This window comes from Vollenhovia emeryi, unplaced genomic scaffold (assembly GCF_000949405.1).
Source record: "Vollenhovia emeryi isolate VEMERY1.0 unplaced genomic scaffold, V.emery_V1.0 DF939164.1, whole genome shotgun sequence".
Lineage (NCBI taxonomy): Eukaryota > Metazoa > Arthropoda > Insecta > Hymenoptera > Formicidae > Vollenhovia > Vollenhovia emeryi.
In genome coordinates this window covers 1,139,986-1,155,819 of record NW_011967202.1, presented here as the reverse complement: position 1 = coordinate 1,155,819, position 15,834 = coordinate 1,139,986, and the positions used below count along the sequence as shown (strand labels likewise).

At 44.1% G+C, this 15,834-nt stretch overlaps 4 protein-coding genes across 6 annotated transcripts in view; 3 read left to right on the top strand and 1 right to left on the bottom strand.

Annotated features, from left to right (window-relative positions):
• Nucleotides 1–9,401, top strand: part of LOC105564492 (MAP/microtubule affinity-regulating kinase 3-like) — a 49,982-nt gene extending 40,581 nt beyond the window's left edge. The window contains exons 1-10 of one of the 2 annotated variants that reach the window (XM_012016903.1): nt 4,410–4,435; nt 4,775–4,836; nt 5,439–5,568; nt 5,736–6,051; nt 6,494–6,597; nt 6,696–6,806; nt 7,163–7,352; nt 7,456–7,562; nt 8,716–8,890; nt 9,055–9,401. In XM_012016903.1, the coding sequence (XP_011872293.1) occupies nt 4,785–4,836; nt 5,439–5,568; nt 5,736–6,051; nt 6,494–6,597; nt 6,696–6,806; nt 7,163–7,352; nt 7,456–7,562; nt 8,716–8,890; nt 9,055–9,132 (1,263 nt within the window). In that variant the 5' untranslated portion in view covers nt 4,410–4,435; nt 4,775–4,784 and the 3' untranslated portion in view covers nt 9,133–9,401. Of the gene's footprint in view, nt 1–4,409; nt 4,436–4,774; nt 4,837–5,438; nt 5,569–5,735; nt 6,052–6,493; nt 6,598–6,695; nt 6,807–7,162; nt 7,353–7,455; nt 7,563–8,715; nt 8,891–9,054 lie in introns of those variants that run through there. The other variant, XM_012016902.1, reaches the window with a different exon arrangement.
• Nucleotides 9,402–9,780: 379 nt separating this feature from the next.
• LOC105564493 lies at nt 9,781–10,718 on the bottom strand. The gene is made up of 4 exons (XM_012016904.1): nt 10,624–10,718; nt 10,360–10,524; nt 10,098–10,269; nt 9,781–9,988 (listed from the first exon to the last, which is right to left on the bottom strand). The coding sequence occupies exons 1-4, from the start codon at nt 10,630–10,632 to the stop codon at nt 9,924–9,926; spliced, it is 411 nt and encodes a 136-aa protein (XP_011872294.1). The 5' UTR covers nt 10,633–10,718; the 3' UTR covers nt 9,781–9,923.
• A 94-nt stretch (nt 10,719–10,812) lies between these two features.
• LOC105564494 (adenosine monophosphate-protein transferase FICD homolog) lies at nt 10,813–13,335 on the top strand. 2 transcript variants are annotated; one of them, XM_012016906.1, is made up of 4 exons: nt 10,813–11,137; nt 11,384–12,059; nt 12,151–12,357; nt 12,454–13,335. In XM_012016906.1, exons 1-4 carry the CDS (start codon nt 10,942–10,944, stop codon nt 12,812–12,814), a joined length of 1,440 nt encoding a protein of 479 aa, XP_011872296.1. In that variant the 5' UTR covers nt 10,813–10,941; the 3' UTR covers nt 12,815–13,335. The 2 variants fall into 2 exon arrangements, with proteins under 2 accessions (XP_011872296.1, XP_011872295.1); XM_012016905.1 differs by having other exon boundaries at nt 12,442–13,335.
• A 1,758-nt stretch (nt 13,336–15,093) lies between these two features.
• The window catches only part of LOC105564491 (protein mothers against dpp), a 7,669-nt gene continuing 6,928 nt past the window's right edge, over nt 15,094–15,834 (top strand). The window contains exon 1 of the mRNA XM_012016898.1: nt 15,094–15,620. The gene's annotated coding sequence lies outside the window, so the exon portion shown is untranslated. The remainder of the gene's footprint in view (nt 15,621–15,834) is intronic.

The window sequence follows — 15,834 nt, the reverse complement described above, 5'->3', positions numbered from 1 at the left end:
CGGCGAGAAAAGTAACGGGCTAGGATTCGAACCTAGGACCTTCCGCTTGCCAGGCGAGTGCTCTTCCAACTGATCTATCCAGGTCCAGATGTAATAAGCCAAATGGTCCGAGATCACTCTCTTATGTTATATAGAATAAAATCAACATTTCATTCTGTAAATTTTAACAGATAAATCTTGTTACTAATAATATAGAACATATGTATTGTGTAAGATTACAAAATAAGTACACATTGTGTTGTTTTAACATTTCTTTTCAGTTATTTTAATAATTTTACATTTAAGGTCAATTAACATAAGAGCAATCTGTTAAATTAACACATGAATGTGTTAACCATTTAACACAAAAATTTTAACGGGCATTTCTTTTAACAAGAAAACACAAATTTTCCAACTGTGGCGTTCATTCTTTTCAACGGTCTCGTCCTTGTTTTCCAAATGTTTCTAGTTTGCAATTAAGTAATTTTGAGTATTAAAGTGGGCGCTCAATTTCTCCTGAGGCCTTTATCCGAGAGGAGAGTTTATTTCCCAGTCTTCTCTCTCTTCAAAGAACTTGCCGTTAAATTAGGATGTTTCTGCGAAATAAAGGCGAGACTGGCGCGCAATTGCACAACTGCGAACACGTGGTTTCAACTGGAAGGCGTGAACACATTTACGCGGTTTTCTCTGCCAGGCCGTCCGAATTATTTTCCATAAGCATCTCGCCCGCGGACCGGTTTATCATACGAGTCGTATTGGGCGGTTTATTAAAACCTCGCCTCGAGGCATCGCATCCCAAATATCTCTCGTTGCCTATTATTCCGCGGCCCGCTCGTGCGCGTATCAGTGCGGCGTTTTGAATATTTATGCGCGGAAGGAGCGATAAATCCATTCCCTTTGGTCCACGTGCGATCTCGCCATGTGTTTCGACCTTGCGCATCTCGCACGGCGATTTCGCGACTCGTAACACGGACATGACCCCGCTCAACCGAGCGACAGCTCGGTGGACCTGGGTTATTAAGACCGAAATAACTGCCGCGATGTAACGGTCATGGCCGGCAATTAAATTTAAGTACTTACGGATGCGCGCATCCGAGACGAGCGGGTGCATCGGACGCGCGCGAGCATTTACGAGCGTGAGGAGGTAAATGCGACTGCGGGAACGTGTACAGAGTAAGTGATGCTATCAGCTTGTCCGGCAATATGTAAAAGATAACTGTCAATTAGCAATAAATCCGTAAAAACAGGATCTGCGTGTCATAAAACAGAATTATGCGAGCAAATCCTTCCTCGGGAGATCCGCATTTCGAAACTGTCCACGTTTGAAGTTCGAACGCGAGCGCGATTGTTCTCGAAATGTTTAAAACAATTAATAAACGTAATCAAATAGATATGTGATTAACAGTCGGAGCTTTCGCCGCCTGTTATTTCTAACAGACGAGGAATTCTTATCTTCGAAATGGAGAACACTGCGCAGAATGCAATCTCCTTCGGATGCAACCCGTGGCTCCATCTTACAATACGCGAACTCATCTCCCGTCGCCCGCTCGTGGATCACCAGGAATATCTGGATCGTCGTGTTCATCGATCACTTTTGTCACGGGCCGCGCGAGTTTATTTTCAGAGTGAGAGGTGGCGAGAGAAGGGACGATCGTTAACGGCGTCGGCGTGCGGGACACGTATCTCGCGCTTTTCGTTTTGCCTCTTATTTTCTTTTCTTTTCCCTTTTCTTTTTCTTCGCTATCAGTCCCGCGAGCCTCAGTTGGCAGGCCCAAATGAGCAAAAGAGAATCTAGTGGATTATTCAGGACTGATTTTGTACTATTTCTGTGCCACCGAAAACAATTTTGTACCCTGTATTATAAAAAAATTAACACAGCAAACTTGACCTTCCTTTAGCGTAGAATAATTTTCTTAGGCCTGTGTCCACGATGCTAGAACTTGATCCAAGTTCTAGTTTTAAGAAACGTGTAGCCAATCAACTTGCAGCTATTCCATAAAAGTTTCAAGTTGATTGGCTACACATTTCTCGGAACTAGAACTTGGACCAAGTTCTAGCATCGTGGACACAGGCCTTAAAGAGATACATATGATACCCAAATGGTACGAAATTATTGTTGGTATAAAATAAGTGCTAAATATTCATTCCGCTTGCTCGTCTTCGATTTCGCTAATTTAATTCCTAAGAGATAGGAAACGAACGGAAAAGTTTTGCTGTCGAGGCTAGTTTGAAATAACGGTTTAAAAGAATAAGAAAAACACATTTCGATTAGGTTTAAATGGTACAAGTCAGCGCAAATTCAGCGCGAGACCACCTGCCGCTTCACGCCGGCAATTATGTTCGCGCGATTCTGCGAGACAGGCGCGAGCTTTAATCGGATCTCGCGCGATTTGTCGCGAAAGTTTGTTCCCAAGAACGCGCGCTGCCGGCCGCGCGGCTTCTACGACGATGGAAAAGAAACGTAATCGCCCAGGCCAACGAACAACCGTGGCCTCGGCTTCAGGGTCGTTTCGACTATTATCCCGCAGCAGTCGAGGATGCAGCAGAAACACATCGCTCGGAGGCCGCGCACGGTGCATCCGCTCGAAACCGGCGATACTCACGTTTCAATATTGGAGTACCGTACGCACACCGTGCTTCGATTATCGGAATACGGATACCTTCCCTCGGTATCTCGATACTCTTTAGCGTATCGAGCTTTTCAGGGCCTACTCGGGAATTGATAACTTGAAATGTTGAGATCCACGCCGTAATAGCCTCTATAATTTTGCGATACGTATATATTAATTGCGTCGATTCTCTCGTTATCAATCGTTGAAGGCAGAAATATAAAATTAGTATTCACCAATTAAACGTTCAATGTTCACGAATTTAATGTGAGTGCATTACGTCCGCCGTATGTTATACTTAAAATTTTATTCTCTCAACTTTCCGGTGATATAAACGCACATTACAGACACCGTTAAAGCTTCTTTATTTTTCGAAAAGAGAAATAAAAGCGGTGGACGTCGCGGTCTTTTTATTTTATTTCAAATTTTTTATCCCCTGTTTTAGCAACCTTTTATTTTTACTGCTCTCGTATTATTGATGAATCTTTGCGCAATTAGTGACGGGAGAGAGGAGGCTCGAGCGGAGAATAACGAGAGGACAAACATAGATCGATGAACTAACGCTGATAAACTCGAAGAAACCGTTGTTCGTTACGTCGTATTTTTTTCTTTCGGGCAAACGTCCCGGGGAATTCGCTCGGCGGATTCGGACGACTCGGGATTCGATGGAAGGTGGCCAGCAACGGGGAATAAAGAAAAATGCTGCGGACGTTCTAGATTCCGCCAACGAGTAACGACCCCGTCGAGAGTGCCTTGCATCCCGTGACGGTATTAACCTCGCCGCGGGCACGTGTTCCGAGGAGCGAGTCCTCTTTTATTACTTATTAGCGACACCCAAAGCGCACACTGACTCCACTCTCGCATCGCGCGCGCTGGCGATGCGATTTTAATGATGTGTTTCAAGGTCCCAAGGTCTCTGCCACGGATAAGCTACAGGGCCGTTGCCGCCTGATCCCGATGACAGCTGGCCTTAGCTAGAAATTTCGATATCGCTCCCTCGCCTATCGGTACCTGCGCAATTGAAGACCGATGACGCGAAACGTACCGATACTTTCCCACGTTTATACCAACACAGCTGGTCCGCGGCTAAAAACATTCTATTAATCAACGAATTCCTTAAAGACATCCTCTTAGCAGTATTTTGCACCAATGTCGCGCAAAGTTTTGGCGAGAGTATAGTAAAATTATTTCCGCGAGAAATCGTTTCCGTTCGCGTACAATTTGTATATTATGCAGATATAGAGTTGTCTCTGTGATTTGCTTTTGAGGAGATACGGCGCAAATCCTGCAGCGCTGGTGCGAAAAATTAAATCTAGATAGGAAATAACACCGAGACGTGTGTCGTGAAATTTCGAAGACATGGGTGACACGTTGGCGTCTCGTCAAAAAGTATACGAGATCGAGAAACGAGGGGGACTCGACATCATCGAGAGGCCGGGAGGCCGTCATGCCGACGAAACGACAATTTGCAAGGTCCGCGAGCCGCGCTCGTAGACGGCGATACGAGCAAAGAGACCTTCGCGCGATGGTCAGGGCCACGAGGTTCTTGCGCCGAGAGCGTTAATCTCGCGAACGCGCTACGTGATCGTGCAAACTGCACACGCATTGCATATGCATACGGCGCCTTTTTCGCACTCGCCCGCCTGCAATCTCTGCCTTAATTCGTAATCCTCATTCTATCGGAGATCCCAAAAAATCATAATAAAATCGGTAAAACGAGATAGCGAGAGAAAAAGGAATATCAATCCATTCTAGTTTTAGTGACGTTTCTTTAGTCAAATTGGAACCCGCTTTTTTAATTAAAGTTTCAACACATCGTGTAAGATGGACGGAGTGTCAATCAAATAGTAAGCTTTGGTATATTTGCATATTCAAATGGATGTTTCGAGATGGATTGATCGAATGAATTAAGATTTAGGTGTCAAGATGTTTAACGTTGAGTTCTAAAAATGTGATAAGGAGCGATCCCTCTCAAACTTTTCTTGGGAAAGGAATCAATTTTACATCCTATCGTGAAAGTAGAAATCAATTAGCTTCAGTGTAATCTATATATATGTGCATAAATTATTACTTTGAACAAGAACACTCGCTGTTTTTTTTTTAAATACAGCGTATAATAGCGTTGTGAAATATTTGATTCTTAAGCGTTGACCAGTTTCTTTTTAATTTTAACGATTCTGTTGCAGGGATCTTAAAATGGAAAACATCGTACTACAGGACGAACGCAAGGAACGGATCAAGATAGTGGGTGAGAGGCAGACGTGTGTACACGGGACGTCGACATATCGCGCGGGACTAGGGAACATTACGGTCGCGGCGATTGTGGCAATCGCCATCGATCGAACCGCGTAGATTAGCGTGCACCGCGAAAATCGCAACTATAATGTTTCCGCTTCGCGTGACGCTTGATTTTCGAGCGTGAAATCAGATCCACCTGTGCCCCGGCGGCAGAGCTGCGCATAAAAAATTGCACTTGCGATGAAATTGGCCCCGCAATTTATATAATTACGCAGAAACATAATGCCCGTTATTCTTAATGACCTTCGATTATTGCTATATATTGCCGCGGCGTATCTGATCCCAAGGCAGACTTTTTAACAAAAATAAATATCAAATAGAATGCGAGACGATACTTGTTAATTTTGCCGACCTTTTTTCTCTTTGTGGAAGCAACGAAACTTAAATGTCTCGTCTTAAAAATTTATTTTACATTTATTTATATAAATCTATATTTATACATTACGATCGCGGATAAAGCGACAATTGCATAATTTAGCTTTAACAGTAATCGAAGGTTAAAAATTTTAAGAAACTCACCGATTCGATGACAGATGTTTTTCACGCTGGCAGATTTTGGTCTCAGCAACATTTACGCCAGCGACGATCCACTGCGAACGCACTGCGGCTCCCCGGAGTATGCTGCGCCCGAGCTCTTCGTTGTGGGTAAACGATACGGGCCGGAAGTGGATCTATGGAGCCTGTAAGTAGAAATATTTTCTTTTATCGAGACTTTTCAAATAACTCACAAGTCGTACAGCGTCGAGAAGTGAATTTGGCAGTTCCGAATTTCTGCTCTTCAATTATTAATACAATGTATAAAGACACTCTTTGGCGCGATGTCTAAACATTATGCAACGTGACGAGCAGAGGAGTAGTCTTGTACGGAATGACCATCGGTCAGCTTCCATTCCTGTGTCCCCGCGACGAGTGGACGTCGTCGGAGGAACGCCGGAGGAGGCTGATGATCCAGATCAACAGGGGCTTGACATCGATCCAGGAAAAGGCCATGCACCAAACGTCGATCGAGTGCAGGAACCTGATAAACCGCCTGCTCGTCCCGTCGGTTCGCGAGAGGATCACCATTCGAGAGATCCTTGACCACCCGTGGATTCTCGCGCCGTCGAACAGCAATTTTCATCTTCGCTCTACGGAGAATGACTTGAACGTCTCCAATCACGCCGCGGTAATATATGCAAGATGCTCCAGAATCCTCGACCGTAATCGCGGAATTCGAAGAACACACGTATAGAAAACACGGCATGCTTTATCTCGGTTATCTCGACGATTTCTCAATTCCCCATTGGGTATTTGCGACTTTTATTTAAAGAACCGTTTGTTCATTTCAAATCCCTTTAATTAATTTCCCCGAAAATGCTTCTGTTACTCGCGATAAATTTTTCAGTTTCAACAAATCCGTGCTTTTATTATTTCGCGGTAAAATTTTTTTAATTTAACAAACCCTCTTATTTTCACACCGGCTGTGCACTCTGCGTTATTATGCACTGAATTTTCAATTTTACTGCCGCATTTATTCTGCGGTTTTTTGGTCGGCTTTAAAATATGCGCCAATTAGTAACGCCATACGAAATACTCGTGCAAGGTGATTGCATCGCTGATTATTATAGATAGTGCACGAGATCGCGACGGCAATGCGAACAACCACGGCTGCTGTCGAGGCTGAAATAATGAGACGAAAGTACGGAGAAATTGGCGGCATGTATAATATTAAGTAAGTACGCCAATTAAGGGAGAAGACATTTTACGAGGAAGTCCTTTCGCGCTCATAATTTATTCATATTCCGAACGTGTGTCTTTTATTTTTATCAGAGAGCACAAATTGCATCAAGCAGCCGCAGCTGCTTATCGGCTAGCGCCGCGGCTTCTTCGAAATTCCACGTGTCGAACCGAAGGCGTTTCATCGTCGACCATGGCTATCAGGTGACAATTAACACATAAAATTACATAAAACATAATTATGTAAGCTATTGCCGTGCATAATCGATATCTCTTTTAGAAAAATAAAAATAAAATCCAGCATAATATACGGTATAGCTAGATAAAAGTTAGCAAAGTCCTGATTGCAAGTGTTTTTAGTAAACGAGTAATCTTATTTACTTTATTATTCCGTACATTGTAATATTTTATTGTATTTTAAATTGTGCAATTGAAGCATCTTGCATATCTTATTGATGAAAAAACTAATTTCTTCTATATATAAAGAAACAGTGTCCTTTACGTATACAACATATTTGTGCGAAACTGTCCAGCAAGATTCCTTTACTGTATTGATACAGAACGACGAAAGATAATTTGCGAAACGGTACATCCGGGCACCCTGACAATGCCGATCGCATAATTGTCATGCGACGCGGCCAGGTGCAAGATCGATCGGTCAAGAAATCCTCATTACACGGTTCCGCGATGTGGAACTGGCGATGCCGTTCCGGAAACGAAAATCGCTCTTCCGAGGAACGGAGAAATTACGTAAAATTCGACTTCCTTTTGCCCCACATCGCCGATCCCGGCGATTACGATCACGTCGATCGCACGGAAGCCCTTAGTCACTGTTAATTTCTTGTCTTTCCAGAGGACTCGTTTCGATACCACGAAGACGTTCTTATCGCCCCAGCAGTGCCATGAATCGCAAATTACACAAAATCAGGGCGATAAGATTTCAGATCGACGATCGTACAGGTGCCACTCGATAGAACGTTAAAACAGAATTGTACTTTTGTATACGATAAATTTATACACTGACAAAAATTTTTTTTTAACTAAGTAAATAGATTTACTTAAAATTACTTTTTTTACTAAAGTAAATATTTATTCTATTTAAATAAAAATATCAAATTTCAAGTAAATCTGTGTATTATATTAAGTAAATTAATTTAAATCATTACATTTTCTACATTCGACTAAAGATTTCATGAGATAGAGAATACTATTTATTAAATAAAATCATTGTTCTTGTCAAATAAAAAATCCAATTTTCTTCGCTGTAAAACTTATATCTTAGTAAACATTTTATAGAATTAAAGTAAAATTTTTTTAATTTAAAATTGTCTACTGTTTGATATTTAGTAAATACTTAAATTAAAGAAGTGCATGTTTTAATTTGTTTATTATTTTTTAACTTTAAGTTAATAAGCTATTAGGAGCCACCTAATGAATCATTTTCTTAAGTAAAGTAATATTTTTTTTAATTAAGATTTCTTTGTCAGTGTATTAATTGTGTAATAAATAAAATTAATTTGTTCGTTTATACATATAAGGACTATACAGTTTAACTGTAAGCCCAAGATGCAGGTGCACGTGTGATAATACTTCAATTTTTTTCCTTCTTTCTTTCACCTTCGAATTTTGAATTTTTTGAGATTAAATTAAATTATTTATTGAAGAGAAAAGGAATATAGAACTAAAATTCTATGACTTATGTCTATTTCCACCAATGTGGATTAACTTTAATCTTAGTAATTTATTTTTATCTTTGTCTAAGTCTCAGAACTAGAATAAGATAAAAAGACAAGTTAAACCGTGTATGAAATTCCGTGATAAAGCTTTCGCAAGGATCAATCTTGGCTGTGAGAATGAAAAGGAAACTAAATCTTTGCAACTACAGAGCAGCATTCTTTACTGAACAATTTAAGTTTTTGGCAGTTGAAATGACTATAAGTATGAATAAACTCTGAACTCTAGTGTATAACTGAAGGAAACGGATAAACCTCAATAATCAACGAAATTTTGAACAAACCGAGATTAAAGTTAACCCGCACTGGTAAAAATAGACATGTATTTACGCATATTGGATTTATAATTATCTTATATTAATTGCCACCGTTGTGAACAGAGACGAGACATGGAAGTCGAGAAATTCTACATCCTGTAATGTTGCCAAAAAAATGGAAAAGAGCCGCAGCATCTTTAAGATCGGTAAAGCAGATTGCGATATGATCCCGAGCTCTTCGACTTTGCAAACCCACTCGCGCGTCAGCAGCGAAAGCGTGCCTGCTTCGCGAATCAAGGTAAGACTCCAAATTTTCAAGTAAAAATCCCGGAACCAAGAAACCGAAGTGTAAAATTATTTCTTTAATGCCCAGTTACGTCGCTCACAGAAAAAATAATGCTGACAGCGCAATTACGATTAGTCCGAATTTCGATATTTAAGCGAAGCGCTTATATTTTTCAGGAGAGCTTTCACAAAAAGATACTTGCTCCGCCCTGGCGATGTCGCATCGGAAGTGCGAGAATCAGACGAGAGACGTGAAGCTGGCAGAAGCATCTTTAGGTCTCACGAAGCGTGAAATATGGCGACGTTCTCGCTTTCCCGCGAAAATGTCTGTCGAGATTCGAATGTTAATCGCGTTAAATTTTTCGGACGTGTTCCCTGTCAATTGAGCAATCTCAGTCGCTGCAAATTCGAGAGACTTGCTCAACGAATAATTTTGAATAGTTATTTTTAGTCTCGAAGCTGCTTTGTATTGTTTATCGTGCGGAAGTCTCTAATAAAATTCAAGTGGACTCAGATGGACGCAACATTATTGTTGTGGATCTCTCGCTTGAAGCCAACGTCACACGATAATATTTTTCCTACTGGATTGCTTAGCCACTCAGGGTTTAGCCTTAAAGCCAACGGCACACAATACAATTTTTCTCACTGGATTGCTTACGAGAACCAATGAGGATGCAGAGTTTTAGATCAGATGACTTAAGACTGAATCTCGATTAGCTCTCATAAGCAATCCAGTAGGGAAAATAGTATCGTGTGCCGTTGGCTTTAAACTCTGCATTGATTCTCGTAAGCAATCCAGTGGGAGAAATAGTATCGTGTGCCGTTGGCTTCACTGATAAAAATCTCTAAGGCCAGCGTTTCTTCAACGTCACTTAACTCATTCTTTGTTCCTTTTTAAGGGACAAAGCTGGAGGGGGGGGGGACAGTTGGAAAGAGACGAAGGATGAGTTAAAGTAAATTAAAGTTTCTCTTGGAGAAACCGCCTAACCCAATCAAGGGCTACTCTCATGTAATATAATAACATAATATTATATTCTCATGTAATATCAACCATGGACAATTATATATCGGATGCACGTACTTCGGTTTGTAACGTGCAAGAGCCGCGTACCTGTAAAAGAAGGAAATTTTCCCGATTAACGTGCTCCGCCGAGTTTGTTGACAAAATTTCAAATAGAAATAGCGCAGGAAAATATGTATAGAATAAATGTGAATTTCACCTTGCTGGATGCATCCTGATCGCTTGTCCGCTGCAATACGGGCGATTAGTACCTGAGATTGGCCCAACAAAACCGACCGACGCCCCGCGTTTCTCGGGGCCGAAGTATCGGCGGCCATGTTGAGCGGCTGCGCCAAGTCCGCGGCCTCCCCCTTGCGAAGTCGCGCTCGAGCCTGCGAAGAGCCGGGGCATGGATTTTAAGCGCGCTTCGGTCATAAATAACTACCGCGTTTCGGACTCGATATACCTGCGCGTGTACTTACACTCCGGACGGAGATTCTAGGTCGGGAAGAGACGCTGGACGAGCGCGGGAACGCGCCAAGAACTCCGAAGCGGCCGAGTTTCAAACTCGGAGGAATGGACGGTGAAGGAACCGCCGGAACGGGACGAGATGATGCTTGGCGTTGCCGGTCGACGTTCCGATTCACCTACGAACGAGCGAGAATCATCGGCGCGAGAAGTCGAGACGGTGTATCGCCTCGCGGATCTCGAGCGCACATCGCACGAGCGTTTAACGTGAAACTTACCAAGGGCATCGCGACATCTGAGAACGGATGGACTTGCGGCACGGCGGAACGGCGGAACGGACGAACCAGCGATGCGCGCGCGGCCCGCGAGGGCGCGCGCGCGCCGCGCCGAGCGCCGGCCAATCGGGGCGAACCACATGGACGCGTCGCGTTCGGCTGGCGTCGTCGTCGTCGTCGTCGCGGCGAGGGAGATGAGCGCACGGTCGCGCTACGTCACATGGTCGCGCGTGCGAAACGAACGACACCACTGACAAGCATGCCACGCTCCGCCACGAACCGCAACGAGACACGGGTCGACGGGAACCGCCACGAGGAAGGATGCTGCCGGCGTGCGTTTACGGCTACTTCGTGCGTCATGCCGAGGCACCGTACGTGAACGCGAAGCGCGGGGATGCCGCGGCCTCCACGTGCGATATGACACCGAGGCTCCTCGTGCCACTCGCCATCGTCCTCGGGATCACGATCGCTGTCATCAGTACGTTGCTGTCGGGATACATAGACGCCGATTCCGCGGGTGAGCCCGAGGCGACTGCGCGCGCTTCACCGCGTACCGTATCTCGCCCGAGTAGCGCGGTGCGTGGGCCAGACATTGGGTAAATATTGGGCGCCGTGTTTAGCCGACGCACTGTGCTACTAGGACAGTCCGCTGTCAGGATTGAGATGCGGCTCGTACCACGCGGTGCATCGCTCGCAAGTTGCGACTTGAACAGGTCGGTTGAAGTCCCGACGCGCCATGTCATGCTGCCACGTTGTCTTCCAGAACGGGAGCTTCATCAAGGCCGTTCCGTGTTCGTGCCACTTTCCTCGGAGAGCGTTCTGGACGTCTACGATGATCACACGCTAACCATTTCGCCGAGCAACACCGAGCTTGACAAGGTTCGGTGTAGCGCGGCGTCGACAGCGGAGGCCCTGGCATCTCTGCACTTGGCTCTGGACATGAAACTATCTGGGAAGCAAGAGAAGGCTGTGAAATTGTTTCAACACGCGGTTGCACTGGCGCCCTGCCATCCGGACGTCTTGAACAACTACGGGGAATTTTTGGAGCACACGCAGAACAACGTGATCAAGGCCAACGAATTTTACGTGCGCGCCTTGACCTACGAGCCGAATCACGAAGGCGCTTTAATGAACAGCCAGAGGACGGCTCGAGTGGTCGATGAACATGATACAGCAGTGCTTAGACGCATCGACGAGAAGAGGAACACGCTGTCCAACATACCTGATAACAATGCCGCATTGATACGCGCTAAAAAGGAGGCTTACTTTCAACATATCTATCATACAGTTGGGATTGAGGGAAACACCATGAACCTGGCACAGACGAGAGCTATAGTCGAAACGCGCATCGCAGTGTCCGGGAAGAGTGTCGACGAGCACAACGAGATCCTCGGGTTAGACGCTGCCATGAAGTATATCAATGCGACCTTGGTCAATAGGTAGGTCTTTACGGCGCAGTGACTTTGCACAAAAATGTTTCCGGTGTTGATAAATTTTTGGTCAGTTACTATCCATGTAAATCTATTTCAGGGTAGGGTCCATTTCTACAAAAGATATACTGGAGATACATAGGCGTGTGCTGGGACACGTAGATCCCGTCGAGGGCGGTCAATTTCGAAGGACTCAAGTGTACGTTGGTGGTCATATACCTCCAGGCCCCGGCGACATTCATTACCTGATGGAGGAGTTTGTATTGTGGCTGAACAGCAGACAAGCCATCAGGTTGCATCCAGTAAGGTGAGTGGAGGTCATACTTATCCTATGGGTATCTCTATTTGAGATTTTGCGAAAGGATCCAGCAGGGAGTATTAATCGGAAAAGTTTCCCTTTCAGGTACGCGGCTCTCGCGCATTATAAACTAGTACACATACATCCGTTCACCGATGGAAACGGCAGAACGTCCCGCTTGCTTATGAACATGATACTCATGCAGGCTGGATATCCGCCTGTCATTATCCATAAACAGCATCGCCACAAGTATTACGAGTATTTGCAAGTGGCCAACGCTGGAGATGTTCGTCCGTTTGTGAGATTCATAGCGGAGTGCACGGAGCAGACCTTGGATTTGTTCCTATGGGCGACCAGCGAATTTTCCCGACAAGTTCCTGCACTGAGTCAAGAGACATTGTTTACAGAAAGGCACAATACGATTATCCTGGAGGATAATGACAATGAAATATTAGAAAACGATTGATAACTGATTTCACGTAGCGTCTGAAGTATTTTTGAGACCAAAGAACATTAACGTTACTTTAATTTGTTATTAATTGTTATTATTAATTGTTTCATAACTGCAATTTTTTGATGAAAGTTGAATTTTAAGCTTAAATAACATACATGACTTAAAGGTCGAGATACCGAATGATAATATTAACAACTTAAAATTAGATTTATCCGCGGTATCAGAACTGAGGCGTTGTCCTGTGCCTGTTGATGTGTGATCCAAATGTATTGTTATTTATGAGCTGCCAATTTTATCGTGTGTCCATGTAAATACGAATCTCTCTTCCATCCTCTACTCAGAATAAATTAATTTATATTTATAGTGTATATAATAAATGTGATAGTAAATTGTGAACTTACTACTATGATATATTTTAATTTATAACGAAAGTGAATTAATCTCTTCCCGATTACAAAGACATTTATCATATTATCGAACTGAAATTGTAAGGAGACTAATAAAATAAGTAGGCTCTGCCATATGTGTTCACATATAAGACTAATATTTTTTCGACAAGATTCGAAAATTTGATATTGCGTGTGGATCGCTGTTACGGACGGAATATATTTTCTATAATTTTTATCTCTTTCAAGGGTGCAATTATTGAAATATTTACAAATAGTATCAGTAATATAGAAACCTAAAGCGGCTAACAAGCTTCAAAGAAAAATGTTGCCCCCTGAGAAAGTAGACGTCGACTACGTTTGTTACGCTCGGTACATGGTTCGTGTCCATGCTATGATTTGCTAATACCAGAGAGAAACCTAACCCCTAGTCCACAATCATGCTTAAGTCCCAGTCTACAATAGATGATTTAAGCCCTAAGCTTTAAGAAATTGGCCAATCACGGTCAAGTATGAGAAGAATGCGCGACTGTGATTAGTCAATTTCTTAAGGCTTAGGGCTTAAATCTCTATTGTAGACTGGGACTTAAGTAAGCTGTAAGCCTTAAGCCGTAAGAAATTAACCAATCACAGATGAGAGTGAGGGGAATAAATGTCTGTGATTGGTTAATTTTTTACGGCTTAAGGTTTACAGCTCATTTAAAGCAAGATTGTGGACCAGGGGTTAATGTGTTTTCAACCAAACACAGAGCCGTATAATGAGCATGTTATGTAAATCAATATGACGATTCAATGCTCGATGCTCGTTGGTTTAAACGGTTCTTCTGCTATGCATATGTAAAGGCCTTCACACATAAAATTCCGTAAGGACGTAAAACGTAAGCGTAAGAAAATCAACAGGTTGGATTTGCTACTGCTTGCGTCATTGCCTTACGTTCTCGACTGTGATTGGTCGATTTTCTTATGCTTACGTTTTACGTCCTTACGGAATTTTATGTGTGAAGGCCTTAACTGTGCAATTTTGTGTGCGATGGCCCTAAGTTCTATGACATAAGCATATGCATAACGAATTTGATTGGTCCATTTCCTTGCGCATTTGCTTATAGACCAATCAAATTCGTTATGCATATGCTTATGCACTTATGCAAAAATGTGTGCTCCCCGCGTTAAGTAATTAAGCCCCGTCTACATAGAAGTCGTAAAGTCGTAGTCGTAAGAATAGTCGACTCTGATTGGTCAATTCTTATGTGTCTGACAGAATTGGCCAATAGGATGCTAAAGTAATCTGTTTTACCGACACATTCGAATATAGTTTTTGCGCTGCTGAATCTTTTTATTAGTTTTTACGCCTAAAATAATACCAGGATAAGTTACGGACCGCATAGCAGAACGTTTTTATACTTGAAACACTCGGGTCAAAAGTCTAATGAGATATTGGTATTTGAAATTTTCAATTTTTTAATCGTGAGCAATTTGAATTTGGCTTTATAAAATTACAAAATTCTTCCACGCGATTACAGTACGCGTAAAAACAAAGCGGGGGGTTCACGACTTTATATAAAAAAACGAAGAGAAATTAAAAATATCGCTTTATAAGTAATTGTGGTTAGGCTTCACATGCTGGTATTTTTAATTTCTCTTCGTTTTTTATATAAAGTCGTGAACCCCCCGCTTTGTTTTTACGCGTACTGTAATCGCGCAGCCGTGACACGTCCTTTCGCGAAATTGATGTTCAACGGGCAGTTCGGGTCACATTTCTTTTCGCGATTTCCAGTCGACGCACATCAGAGCCGCGATTGGCTCGCACGCTCTCTAGTGGACAAACATGGCGGTTGAGACGCGACGTTGCGAACGGCCATAAGCGTATGTACCCTCTCGGCGCGCGATCTTCCAAGTAAACATTCGTCGGCTCGTCGTCGCGCACGGCGCAAGTGTCGTCGCGTATCGTGATAGACGTGTGTGTGCGCGCGCGTAGAGCGGAGCGGAGTGCTGTCGAGTTCGCGGAGCGCGGTACCAAGTGCGCGCGGGGAGCCTCGGTAATCCGCCATTCGGGATTCGGGGAATCGTTGCCGCGTTTTCTGCCCTGCCACCGCCGCTGGCGGTCGGCCGTGCGATATTCGTCCCGGAATGGCAACGGGGAGAGATCGCGGGCGCGGCGACGCGGGACGACGATGTTTCGCCGCGGCGCGAGATTGATTCGGGATCGATCTCGGACGTCGCCGACGTTTCGCGGAATCGCCGTCGGCGTGCCCCGCGCGCACGACTGGCCAGCCGCCCCGGGCAGTCGAACGGCGCAATCGATAACCCCGCGGGCGCTTTTTGCGCTCTGCGCGAGAGATCCGTAATGGCGAGAGCGTGGCGTCGATGGACGATAGGCGGTGAGAGTGGGAGGCTGTGGTAAAAACAAATGCTGAATCGCCAGGGAGTTGCGCGTAAGTGAGCAAGACGTTGGCGTTTGCGTCGCGCCGTGTATCGGCGAGCTCCCGCCTGCCGATTCGGGGAAGGGTGTAGCCTCGGCTGTGCGCTTCCGGCGCGTCAGGTTCTTCTCTCTCTGTCTCTCTGTCTCTCTCCCCTCCCCTCCCCCCTCTCTTGCTCCTTTTCTCTCTTTCTTTCTTTCTCTCTCTCTCTCTCTCTCTCTCTCTCTCT

Coding starts and splice junctions, on each gene's coding strand:
- LOC105564493 (XM_012016904.1), bottom strand. Junction 10,270..10,359: donor CTAGAATCTCCGTCCGGAGT/GTAAGTACACGC, acceptor GGCTCTTCGCAG/GCTCGAGCGCGACTTCGCAA. Junction 9,989..10,097: donor ATCAGGATGCATCCAGCAAG/GTGAAATTCACA, acceptor CTTCTTTTACAG/GTACGCGGCTCTTGCACGTT.
- LOC105564494 (XM_012016905.1), top strand. CDS start 10,942: ATGCTGCCGGCGTGCGTTTACGGCTACTTCGTGCGTCATGCCGAGGCA. Junction 11,138..11,383: donor CATAGACGCCGATTCCGCGG/GTGAGCCCGAGG, acceptor GTTGTCTTCCAG/AACGGGAGCTTCATCAAGGC. Junction 12,060..12,150: donor AATGCGACCTTGGTCAATAG/GTAGGTCTTTAC, acceptor AATCTATTTCAG/GGTAGGGTCCATTTCTACAA.